The sequence below is a fragment of the Poromitra crassiceps genome, assembly GCF_964638095.1.
Source record: "Poromitra crassiceps genome assembly, chromosome: 5".
Classification (NCBI taxonomy): domain Eukaryota; kingdom Metazoa; phylum Chordata; class Actinopteri; order Beryciformes; family Melamphaidae; genus Poromitra; species Poromitra crassiceps.
In genome coordinates, this window is record NC_139642.1 from 42083140 (window position 1) to 42096219 (window position 13080).

Consider the following 13080-nt stretch of genomic DNA (forward strand, 5'->3'; position numbering starts at 1 on the left):
TCTGTGCTATAAATGACTCTGAATCAGCTCTACTGGCTGCCAAAGTGGCGGATCAAAGCCCGATTCGACTCCAGATTGACCAAAACTGTCCCTCTTCAAAAGCCAGATGTCAAAACCCATGTTTCTCTGGTGTAAAAGAGGGGCAGAGTGCAGCCGTGATGAAACACACCCCACAGCTGAGCTGTCAAATGTTAAAAATGGGATCCTCAGGCCACAGGAGCTCCACCCAGGGAGCGTATGGGAAGGTGGTTGGCTGAGAAGCTCTCTGAGGCAGGATGGCTGAGAAGCTCTCTGAGGGTGGCCAGATCTAATCAGGCTTGAGACCAGGATGACCATCTCCACTCTGCTTGAGCGGGGATGCCTGGCTGCCTCTCTATCAGCAGGACATCATCAAGAGATTATTGGGCCAACCTCCGTGACCCTATTGTGGGTTTAGGTTTCGCTTTGAAGGAGGGCTCACATCACCAGACACACTAACGAAGCAACTCCTCCAACTCTTCACAAAGTATCAGTACTATACTGTCAGTGTGGATCAGGAGGAGGGTCACTTCAGACTCATTCAAAGACTAGCTCTTTATATTTTCTGAAGAGTGCTGTGTGAGATGAAGCGGTCACTCCACACAGCAACAACTGTACAACACATGTACTGAATTTAATCAGTACAATTCTTTATTTACATTAAGTCACATACTCAAGTAGCTACCTTTGCAGTATCATAGTAGTAGTCCAATAAATTACAGATATGTATTGTGTGTATATTTACCCCCCCATTTTTGTTATTCTTATTAGATTGTATGTTGACACCTGCATCAAGAAATTACTTGTACATTGAATAAAAGGTTCTGATTCTGATATTGCAAATGTATTTTTTTTTAAATAAAAAACATTAAACCACGCTACAAAAATCATGAATGTGTTAATTGTGATCAGATGTTTCTTTACGTTATGTAAGTGCTACACCGTTACCATGCGGCACTGTCAGTTTGAGTCGTTTCGGGAACTCTGAAGCCCACCTGAGAAGGTCCACTTGTGAATGAAGACAGATACTACATCTCTGTGGAGATGCCCTCAGTGACAGTGGAGGCATTGATGTCTGGAGCAGAGGTGTTACATCAAGACTTTGGTAAACACTAGCCTGGCTTTCTCACAGTCCCATTTGTGTACTGAGCTGACAGGTCCCAGTTGAACAGGAAGGGGGGGCTTGTCTGTGTGTGGTCAATAAACCAAAAGTTTGACAAACACAAAGTTAGGCTAGGCTTACAGCCCACAGGTCTCCCAGCACCATTTGTGAGTAACCTCGGTTCAAAATAGGTCAGGAGGCAAATTGACATATTTATCACTTCCAGTTTTCTGCAACGTTTAAGTAGCTTAAACATCAGTTGACAGTCAGGAAAATAGCTAGCACACATGATGGCAACATAAGAAACTGAATGTGAGATGGATGTTTACAACTTATAGAACTGAATTCCAGTTTGGACAAAGGTGACAGATAAACACTGCTGCTGCGGCACCAGAATATTTCACCCAAATGGGCTGCAAATGGACACCTTAGAAAGCAGACCAGGTGGCCGACCACTTAATCTGAATCATCTGCATCAAGTTTAGCACGCAGATTCTTGGTGGGGGAAACGATTTAAAGACTTGTGGACTCAACAAGTGCTTTTAAAAAGACAGGGATGGAAGGTATGTAATAAGAGTCTTTTTTTCAACCAGTAAGTAAATGTTAGAGGAAATGGGTCTAATATATATATATATATATATATATATATATATATATATATATATATATATATATATATATATATATATATATATATATATATATATATATATATATATATATACACATACATACATACATACATACATATATATTACATATATATGTAAGCACAACATAAAGGAGATCAGCACCACAGATACCTGACTGCATACAATAAGAGCAAAAGGTCCAAGCAAACAATTAATAACGAGTGTTGAGTCAGTGCAATCACACTATATATGGCTTCCTGAACAGCTGTTGCACTAAGCAGAAGTCTGAGACCTCCTATTAGAGCAGGACAGATCTGCCTGTTTAGTGCTCATGGTTACCTGGGGAGCACGCAACTTTACTATGTAATTGCACAGAGTAAAAACATTGAAAAGAAACATAAAGCATAGCCTGTGCCGTGGGAGCAAAGGAGGAAGGAAATCAACTAATTTGGTCGCCGTGAATAACGAAATCAGTAACTTTATAGTCTGGCTGCAACTTACGATCGTTTACAATCGCGTAAGCGTTACGTAAAAACAGGTGAACGCGTACAAGAAACACAACTTGGTGAATCATAACAAGCTATGACAGCTATTGCAAAAATAGGCTCATCACAAAATGATTTCAAACCAATTGGGGGAAGTAGAAAAGTGTCGGACATCAACTGGCTCTACCTGGCCCTGAGGGCAGATAATAGCTACTACCCCCAAAGCTCTCCTCTGCTTAGGGCCCACTTCCCACGGACTCAAACCCCATTCAAAGCTGCCTTTAATAAGCCCCCGGAAACAGTGATTACCCCTCCTAGTTCACTGCTGTGTCTAAATTAGAAACCTTCATTAGTTTATGAGCCAGCCCTGGAGACCAGCCCTGCCCCCCAGCCCTGCCCCCCAGCCCTGCACCAGGCAAGGTGACCCCACCTCCCTGCCCCTGCTGTCATAAATCAAAGGCCACGGCAAACTGCTGGACCAAAGAGGAGGAAAGGTCAACAGACTTTGTTGACATTCTCCCAGTCTTCTCCCGGCTTAAGGGCTTTGTTTTTTTTATGAATCCCGGCAAAACCAAATGAGATCTGGAGGCACGAGATGGCTCACTCCTATCCCCTGTTCAACAGAAGAAAATAACAACACTTCCTTCCAAACTGAAGCCATCATCATCACCCGCTACACCGGTACTGTCTCTGGAGTCAATCATTTATTAGCACTGATTAGAATTCGCACCAACCTCCACGTGGGACAAAAGCTTCCGTTGTAAAGAACATAGTAAACCTGTAAAGAAAGCCATTGCTCTCTCTCACCCTCTCTCTCTCACCGCCATCTTTAAACTTCATCTCAGCCATTTGTCTATTTTTGGATGGCTCACATGAGTCTCAACAGGCCTGCGGTCTGAATAAAGATCACTGTTTCACTGCCGGGACAAAGGGAGGGCCGGAGTTTCTCTTGGCCCCTCTTCTAGTCATCTCCACATGGCTGCCATTTAACTCCATTGACACAGAAGAGGCACCATCACAGCTCCATTCATACCCAAACGGACCCTGGCTTTTCAACGGGAGCGGGTCAGCGCCGCCGTGACTCACCCAGCCATTCACTCACAGCAGATCCCGGCTAGTGACTCATAATGTACTACTGACCAACAACACAGAGAGGGCAACAACAAACATGATAACATGACTCAACTTTCACTCTGGACGAGGGTTCATATATGTATGAGAGAGAGGACAACGGCGGTCACCTGAGTGAAATATGACCCGTTTCTGCTCTGTCGGCTAGTGACTGACCCCAACGCCCCCCTCGCCTCCCCCCCATACTCGCGCTCTCTCTCTCTCTGCAACACTTCTGTGTCAGACAGGTCCTGTTTATAAATAGGGGAGTGTCTTTTCCAGCAGCTCTGCCGAGCACGCCTTTAATTTCAGATCAGATATCTTCACTTTGATGTGCGGCGGATCGAGGTTTCCTCACCTGAACCCAAACTCCCTCTGCCGAGCACATAGTTACTCCAGTTACATAGTTACTCCAGTTAGATTTGAGATTTGTCAATTGAGCATAACAGTGACTCCAGTGGTAGAGCAATTCTGTGATTTAATTTCATCTCATTTAATTTCATTTCATTATAAATAATGAGCACATAGAATAAGCTCATGAGGATTATGGAATTGTTATATAACAAGGAAAAATTTACATATTGTTTTCATTTAAAATAAAATCGCTGACGTTCAGTTGCTACAAGCGGCAACTGAGCTGAAACCTGCAACAAAAGTTGAATTCCTAAGATAAACAAGATTTAGTTTTGCAATCCCCACTTTCATTTAGTTTACAAAACTACTTCATTGTCTGGAAGGGCATGAGATCAGTCAGTTTCCAAACACTCACAGTGAGAATAGCCTTTTCTCTCTCCCACCCCCCAATCCTTTGTACCATTGCAGGAGAACCACCCCAAAATGGACCAGATGCTGTCCAGATGTGAGACCTTCAAACATCTGGTACTGAAAGCTCTCTTTTTATCCCACTAAATTTGAGGGCTATCATGTTTGTTCAGACCCTGCTGGTCAGAGCGCCGTATTTCAGCAAACTGCCAGCATTTTGCTTTTTAACGAGAGCAGGAAGGAAGGTTTTCAGTGTCAAAACCCATCTCTGAACACAAACGTCCAAACCGTTTCATAAACTGTGGATTAGCCTGACATAAATTGTTGACTCGAGGACGTCACTTGTATGAATAATTCAATGAACTACAAGAACAAACGGCCGTCTCATCAGCAGAAAGTACAGAGAATGAAAGCATTGAATGTGTCATTAATGACTAAGAAAGTAATGAAGTCTTGAAACAGAACCCACACACGAAAAACCTACTGATAAAACTCAGCGAGTGACCACTGGTATAAGTACTACCTCCTATCTGAGAAGTTGACTTTGGACCATGGATGTGGAGGAGATGCACTTCTGAGGAGATGAGTTTTGCAGAGCGGTCCTGTCCTCTGCTGTCTGGGGCAGCTACAGTGGGCCATTGTTTCTATTGAAACCTGAGCCCAAGAAAAAGGAACACCAAATACAGCAGCAGTCCCTCAGAGGAGTCCTCTTGTTTGCAGAGGCCACCAAATTTAATAACCTACAATTTAAGTATTGACTCTTTTTGAGCACACTGGCCACTATTATGCACTGTAGCAGATTTGCTAATTATTGTCAGCATAAAGTACACTGAGCAGGGCTGTAGTACTTGAGTCCGGTCTTTGTCTCGAGTCCGGTCTCGAGACCACTTTCCTACTTGTTGGACTCTTCTCGGTCTCGTGCCTGTTTTCACTAGGACTTGTCTTGGTCTCGGCCACTATTGGATATTCACTCAACTTTTTCCTGCCCTTTTTTTAATTGATAATTTCATAGATGTTTTGTTCAACTTATTCCCCCAAAATAGAAATAAAATTAAGGGATTTCAACCTGTGGACGTAATGATCCTCAACTGTCTATGCATTGATTGGTCAATTCCTATGCATTGATAAGTTGGCTGTTGAAGGGTTTAGTAGAGTGCTTCAACAGACCCGCTACATCTCAGTTGTATGTTGTGGCGTATGTTGTTGTTATGTCTTATTGTATTTTTGATATGATGCATTGTATGTTGTAATGTTTCAGGACTCTTGGAACAGTAGCCTTTGGCTAAAAGAGATCCTAATAAAAACTCAAACTCAGTTGATCCTTCATAAACTCCTTAAGCATTGTTTTTCACATTTGGAAAGATATGTACACAGTTTATTGCCTGTTTTGGTCTTGGCCTTGAATGGGACTCAAATTGCTTTGGTCTCGCTCCCGACTTGGTTTTAAATCACTTTGGACCGGATCTCGATTCAAACTCAACCGAATATGGTCTTGGAATTGACTCAGAGACTCGACTAATGTGGCTCTGACTGCAGTCCTTGTCGCTGAGTGTAAATATTACAATTAAACTCCTTGACTCTGCAACATCCCGAAAGACGATAACAAGAACCTGAAATGTAAGCAGGGTTCCCACACTCATTTGGACATCAAATTCAAAGACTTTTCAATGACTGTCATGGTCTTAAAATCATGGCATCTGATTTTAACCCTGTAAAGTGTCCTTGAGTGACCTGAAAGGCGCTTTTAAATAAAATGCATTATTATTATTATTATTATTATTATTATTAATAAAATACTTTTCATTGACTGTCATGGTCTTGCTTTTCCAATGACTGTCATAGTCTTGACTGTCATGGTCCTGGTTGGTGAAATTCAAAGATTCAAATTGGCATGTTTTGGTCTAAGACAGGATCGGCAACTGGGCCCCCATCCTCTCAGTGTGGCCCTCGAGTCATTTTTTAGGGGTGTTAAGAAAACACAGAAAGCATGTCGCATTGCCGCTGTGTAAGGCAAGAAGAAACAGCGTTGACTTGACACGGCTGCATGCAGCACACTTACTTCAGGAAGTATCTCTGGCCCGAGGGGGTCTTGGCCATCTCCCAGCCCGGGGGCAGGGGCACGTCGTCGGGGATCTCATACGAGGACTGCCGGAGGTGTTGAGGGGAGGCACCTGCTGGGACCATGCCTGACAGGGACCCGGGGGACACGGCTCCCAACTGGAGTGAGGCGGGGGACGAGTGCGCCCGGACGTGGTGAGGGGTGAGTGCCCCGGCTGTCCCTGCATCAGTGCTGGTCTGTGGGGAGGGGGGGGGGGGGGGGAGACAGACAGGAGATGTAGGACAGGCGGTATGGATTCACAACAGCATGAGTCTGTAAGTAGATACAAAAATAACCCACTTTTCCACAGAGGACCATTCAAGTTAATCTCATTTCATCTTATATGATTAAAAGGAGAAACTTACGTAGGCCTTTGTATTCGTTGCAGAACACAGGCCATTGATGAAGAGTTTCCAAACAAGAATCGAGCAAGCCTAAAACTTCACTTCGTTTCAGTTTCCTTCATGAAACAAGACTATAATAAATGCTTATACGGTTCGAAAGGATTGTATCCAAATGTCACAGCAAAACTAGAAGCCCTTATATGAACAGTATATCCTAGTGATATTAGAGGAGATGAAAATACCATAAAATATGATAATGTCACTATAATAAACTCAGTATAGGCTATAAATAAGTTAGGTTGCAACAAGTCCCTATAGGAGTTAGCGGACACACTATAGGACACACCAGATTAGGCTATAGGATACTGTACCCTAAATCCCTATACGAATATTAGTGATTTTTGTTTAGGGGGTTCTGCAAATTATATTACACAGATTAAAACAGATGATGATCTGTAAGGTTTTGAGTGCTTTATTTCTGTGAGGAAGCTGTGTTCATGGTGACTGTGTACTGTAGGCCTAAGTGTGAGTGTAGGCAGAGGGGGTCCTGGGCCTGTGTGTGACTGCACAGTGCGCAGACTCCGACACGTCTGTGCCGCTGAGCAACGGCGCATGCGCGGTGTTGACAAAACTCCAGAGAGGGATCATAAGCAACAGTTAACTTGGGAGGGGGGGGGGGATAAATAGGACAAATTCAGCCATCATATGATTTATTGAATTTAAAGCTTCTTGACTTCTACAGATTCTTCATGTTTATTTCCATCATGCTGGTCAAAAAAAAAAAAAAAACATTATTCTGTATTGCTATAGGATCAGTTTATTAGTAGCCTATTGGCCTAACAAATATGGCCTTTAAGAGTGTGTTTATTCTAACTTCCAAGCATAGGCCCTATATTTTTGCAGTGCCATGTTATTTATATATTTTTGAAGTGTTTGGCGACTTGTAATGAAATACATTGTAGTAAACAGTGTTATGCACCAAGAGGATTATGAGAACAAGTTTTATAACTTGCAAAAACAACCCTTACGAAAAGGAAATAGACAGTAGCCTACCCTAGTTCTACAATAGTTATGAGGTGACTGTACAAAAATCACAGCAACACCCGTCACCCAATGAGAATATTATGTGATAGTATAAGGGCAAACAAAAACCTAGACCATAAAGTGATCAGGATTAAGTACACTATAAAGTCACTGGTGAGTAGCAGAGACGCACTACGTTCCTATGGGAATATGCTGGTGGTTCTTGGGGATGGGGACAGACAGGGGGATAGGAGGAGAGACAGGGCGGCCTTACTTGTCTGGAATGGGACTTTGGTTCTGGAGGTTTGAAGAAGGAGTCTGGCAGCTTCCTCAGCCTCATGGGTACGGAGGGGGGTAAGATGGTGTTTTTCGGGTTCATCACGGCGTTGAAAAGCGCCTCCAGGTCGGTCTCAGAGTCGCCCCGGACATGGACGATCTGGTGTCCCACAGGAGGGTTATGCTGGCTCGGATCCATTATCCCAAAAGTCTGCGAACTTTACCTGTCCGAAACTGTAATGTGAAGTCAAAAGAATCGGCGTTCAAACCAAATCCCAAACTTTTACGCAGCAGGAAAACTGGAAATCTCGACGCCGATCAGTAATATTTGTCCCGAGTCATTCTACAGTAGCCGACTGCTGCTTTTCCCCCTCTTCCAAAGTGTGTTAGCTGTCGAAATCTGTAGCCAAAGAAAGCGTTTTCCCTTCGTTTCTTGGGAGCATACTGAATGTAACAAAGCGCAGATCTACTCCACACTGTAACCAATGTTGTAGTCTGGCCCCAACTTTCCAAAAGAAAAAAAGAAAGGCAGACGCAGCCCCACAAAAGAAAGAAAAAACAGTTGCCTGGAAAAGTCCCAGTTTATGCCTGGTTTGGCCTGTTACTGACTCTTCTTAAAAGGATTCATAGTGTACGCAGTACGCTACAAATCGCAGCAACTCACTTTCTCGAAAAAGTTTTGCTTTACTCCGGTCTAAACTTTGGGCAGGACATCAAACTTTATGACTCATGGGATGTGTGCTCCAGGGGCGGAGCTTGACTTTAATTGGGACAAGAGTCTTTAAAGGTACAGTCAGTGCAGCCTGGGGGCCCCCAAACTTTCCTGCTGTCGGGACCTCCCAGATAGATAGATAGATCCACATCAGACCGTGACCCTCCCCCCCACCAATTTGATCGGATTTTGTCCAAAAGATCCACATCTGACAGTATACATTTGTTGTTTGTTATTTGAACCGAAATAGTAGGCCTACAGAACTGTGTCAGGCATTCATCATGTTACAAACCCCAGACAGACAGACCCATTTGACAGTGTTGACCCCAGCAGAGTCCAGACAGGATTACCTTTTTTGTGTGTGTGTGGAAAAGGCAAGCTTATGCATTAACGGCGATAATTTCTAGTGAATTATATTTTAATTAAACTATTCCATTTTGCTGTGGACCTCTTGAATCCATCCAGGGCCCCTGCAGATCCTGGGACCCCGCTTTGGGAAGGTCTATTCCATTTGCAGCACAGAATGGTCAAATTAGGTTTTTTTTTTTTTTATAGTATTTCAATATTTAGCCTATTTGTTGAACTCCTATAGGACGAATCAGCGTGATGTCACTTGCCATCCAGAAATGCAGAACCGCGCGGCAGTTATTAGTATGAGTTGTGCCAAACAAACATTCATATCTCAAAAACTATACATCACATTGCTTATATTTTGACAATCTGAGTGAGAGCAGAAGTAACTCAAGACTTTGATGTAGGCTATAATATATGCATGTCGTGTTAAAGTTGTGTTTTAAAAATTTAAATAGAGTCAGCCGGCTAGAGTCAGACACTCGACCTTCTCAAAGCTTACGCTCCATAGGGTTCCAGTGCCGTTGCCACCCAGTGACGCGACGCGGTTTGTTACCAAAATGCTGCTCGGCTGATCCCTCATATACCCACACAGATTTTTTTAAGGGTAAAACAAATACACAAACGTGAATATTTATAAGTCCGAGCAGCATCATAACTCCAATCACGCAAACATAACAAGACAAAACCAATTCCTTCAACAGATGCTTTCTTAAATAAATTCATTTATTTTAAGTCTAGAAGTTACTTTTTAGATTATGGATTAAAATAAAAATAAAACAAATAACTGGTTAGAAATTGTTAGAACATTTGAGAATGGTGTACATAGCCTATACAGTAGGCTATATTATTGTTCAGTATAACTTAAAAACATCACCCTTATTTCTCTGTACATTGTTATTTATTTGTTTGATTGTTTACATACAGTACTTTCTCACTTTTTATATATAATTTTTTTTCTTTTTTTCTTCTTTTCTGATTCCCCCCCATTTTCTCCCCAATTGTACTTGGCCAATTCCCCCTGCTGCCCCGGTCGGTGCCCCCCCCTTCTGCCGATCTGGGAAGAGTCGTAGACACACACATGCTCCCTCTAATACATGTGCAGTTGCCAGTCGCTTCTTTTCACTTTACAGCGGGGAGCTTCACTGGCAGGACGTAACACGTGGGAGGATCACGCTATTCCCACCAGTTCCCTTCCGCCCCGAACAGGCGCCCCGACCGACCAGAGGAGGACCAGGACACATACCCTCATTCCGGCTTCCCACCCGCAGACACAGCCAATCGTGCCTGTATGGACGCCCGACCAAGCCGGAGGTAACATGGGGGTGCAAACCTGCGACCCACGTGTTGGTAGGCAAGGAATTTACCACTACACTACCCCGACGCCCAATTCTTTTCTTTTTTGTCATTATATGGCAATAGGGTAGATTGGGTGGAGTGATCTAAACTTTCATCTGTAGATAATTTCAACAACAAACCACAGTTAAATTAGTATCTATTATGTATAATTTAACTTTTTCTTTTTTCCTCTTCTTTTTAATAGCCTACTATTGTCATATTTAGAATATAAACAATTGCAAACCACAAACCACACTTGGAGTTGTCTCATCAATATGCATGTTTTTTTTACAGTGCTGCTGAAAAGTAGATCCATGCAGTTCCCACAATTGTTATGCAAATGAGGCCCCTCGTTCCATTGAGAAATCATTTTGTCAAGATCCAGTCTCTTTGGATATAGAGGCTCTGTCTCAACTCCTTTCCCATAGGCTACATACACTGAGCGAATGAATGATTATGAAGCCCTATTAAATCCCCGCAGACACTGTAAAGGCCTGATGAACAGATTAAAGGGCTGTGTTCATGTGTGCTCAGTCTGCCAGTCAGTCACATTACATACCCAGCCTCTTGCTGTGTTTCTGCTCGCGTCAGATGTTAATCCACGATTCAACTAGATTTTTTTTATCCATTTAGTGACTTAATGAAATAAAAAATATATAACTTAATAGGGAAATACATCATCTTAGTCGATTCGCGTGTGTTGATCAGAGCTGTGATTAAAGGGTTTAGTGGGCCCTGGAAGATTTTCAGATTTCAAAGTGGCCCATGGCATTCCTAAAGTTATAATCTCAAAGGATTTTCATGTAAATAAATGTCGGTTAAGTCACTATCTATCACAGACTGAGTTAACACAATGGTGATTGAGCCTATGGCCCATTGATGGAAGCCTTTGCATTTTCATAATAGGCTATTGCAGCATTTATGAACTGGGTGTCAGTGGAGACACCCCAGAGAGGGTAGGCAGAGCTAACGCAATAGACTTGCTCTTCAATACCGTTACTTTAGTAACTAACGTTACTGGAGGTTCCTGACAACTCTTGTGTGCAGTAGGATAACAAGCTACTTTTTTCTGGTCTCTGCTAGCATTACAGGTGGTTTCTATGGCCGAACAAACGGACTAACATCACATTATGCAACACTGTTTGGATCCCACCTGCAATTACCGCTCATCATCGCCATAGTGTCGCCAATGAGAACGAAACAGAAATGTTTCATTATCACTTTAAGTTTGGGAACCCTTGATTTTTAGCCTATTCCTTTCAGTTTGTTAACTTTTATTTAGCCTATAGTCGCCTCACTGCAGCACTTTTTAAACAACCAAGCTGAGCAAAAACTAGTGTAAAATATGCCTGTCCTTCCTAAACATTCAATAGCCTAATATTCCTATATGGACTTCCAGTTTGTGTGTGTGTGTGTGTGTGTGTGTGTGTGGGGGGGGTACTCAGATATTAAACTGTATTTTTAAACTCATATCACTATAGGGATTTATATTTTTGCTTTGATATTTTCAATGTGCCCTTCCTAAATGTATTAGGCTATGGATTACTATAGTTAATATAATAGCATAATTGTCAAGGAGCTGTCTACTATCTGCACAGTAGCCTTCATGACTTGTGTTCTGTTTTGACCTATGTGAATGAAACATTACTCGCACACACATGCAGCCGGTCAGGAGATGTCCATTGTTTGGCTGAAAGTAGTCATTTAACGCACTCACACGCATTAAATAGATGGACTGCAGTGGCCCTGCCTGCAGCCTGCAGCCGGAGGGGACCACCCACTTAGCAGAATGGGCCAATTTGGTCAACATCTCTTCATCTGTCTGAGGCGACGCAGTCTGGTTGGACCACTGCTTGTAGCCTATGTCACTGCATCAGAGTGAATTCCTGTAATGTGAGGAAACTCTCTGTTTTAAAAGGCTCGGGTGGGTCTGTGACGCACAGTTTCTACAGTCTGTGCAGATGGGAGCATGAGCGCCCCCTACAGGATTTGGGTAGGTCATCATAATAAACAATGAGCGGTCACGCACGCACGCACACACTCACTCACTCTCTCTCTCTCACACACACACACACACACACACACACACACAGCAGCACAAGCTTAAACTTGCAGCTCCGAAGATGTCTTGTCTTGTGTTCAATACTCCTCTTGCCCTTTCTTTTTGAGTTTCTGGGAGTTGGGCGGGTTAAGGCTTAAATATAATTAAGCTCACTATTGTATGATGACTCTGCTCCCAACATGAACTGTAGTAGCCTAAAGGTAAGATCTGAGGGCCGGCCTAAAGTAGGTTACACCAATATAATATAATATAATATAATATAATATAGAAACTAAAGTAGGCTACAGTGCATTGAAATTTGTTTGTTAAAAACATCTATTGGCATCAGGTCAGGTCTCTAATTGGGATCTTTTGAGAAATCACACACACATATTTAGGATAAAGCCGTAAGATTATACCTAACCCAGACATTGAATATTGATTACTTTTCACACTCTGGCATCACCTGAAACTCAATAGGCTTTTAACTGACACATTATAGCTACTTGATTGTAAGTTGCATATATCAGCAGTGGACTATCCAAATAAAGGGTGAGTGTTTTTTTTTTTTTCTGCAGTCACCTCATGCCCACTGGCTCAGAGAAGTGACAGTCACGTCCCTCCTCAAATAACCACAGTGGACATCTTTTGTCCTTTTGTCCATAGTGGAGGACAGATCATTTCACACAGCTGGTCTCATGCCGCTGCAGGCATCACACAGGAAAGCTGAGCACTTGTGGTGTAAGAGTGAGGAGATGGTGCATGACTCTGCATGGCGAAAACACACA

At 42.8% G+C, this 13080-nt stretch overlaps 1 protein-coding gene across 2 annotated transcripts in view; it reads right to left on the bottom strand.

The window, feature by feature from the left end:
* Window positions 1-8506, bottom strand: part of yap1 (Yes1 associated transcriptional regulator) — a 31050-nt gene extending 22544 nt beyond the window's left edge. For both annotated transcript variants that reach the window (XM_083637270.1, XM_083637269.1), the window contains exons 1-2: window positions 7849-8506; window positions 6169-6404 (exon numbers count right to left, since the gene is read on the bottom strand). In XM_083637270.1, coding sequence (XP_083493396.1) covers window positions 6169-6404; window positions 7849-8049 — 437 coding nt within the window. In that variant the 5' untranslated portion in view covers window positions 8050-8506. The remainder of the gene's footprint in view (window positions 1-6168; window positions 6405-7848) is intronic.
* Window positions 8507-13080: the final 4574 nt, after the last annotated feature.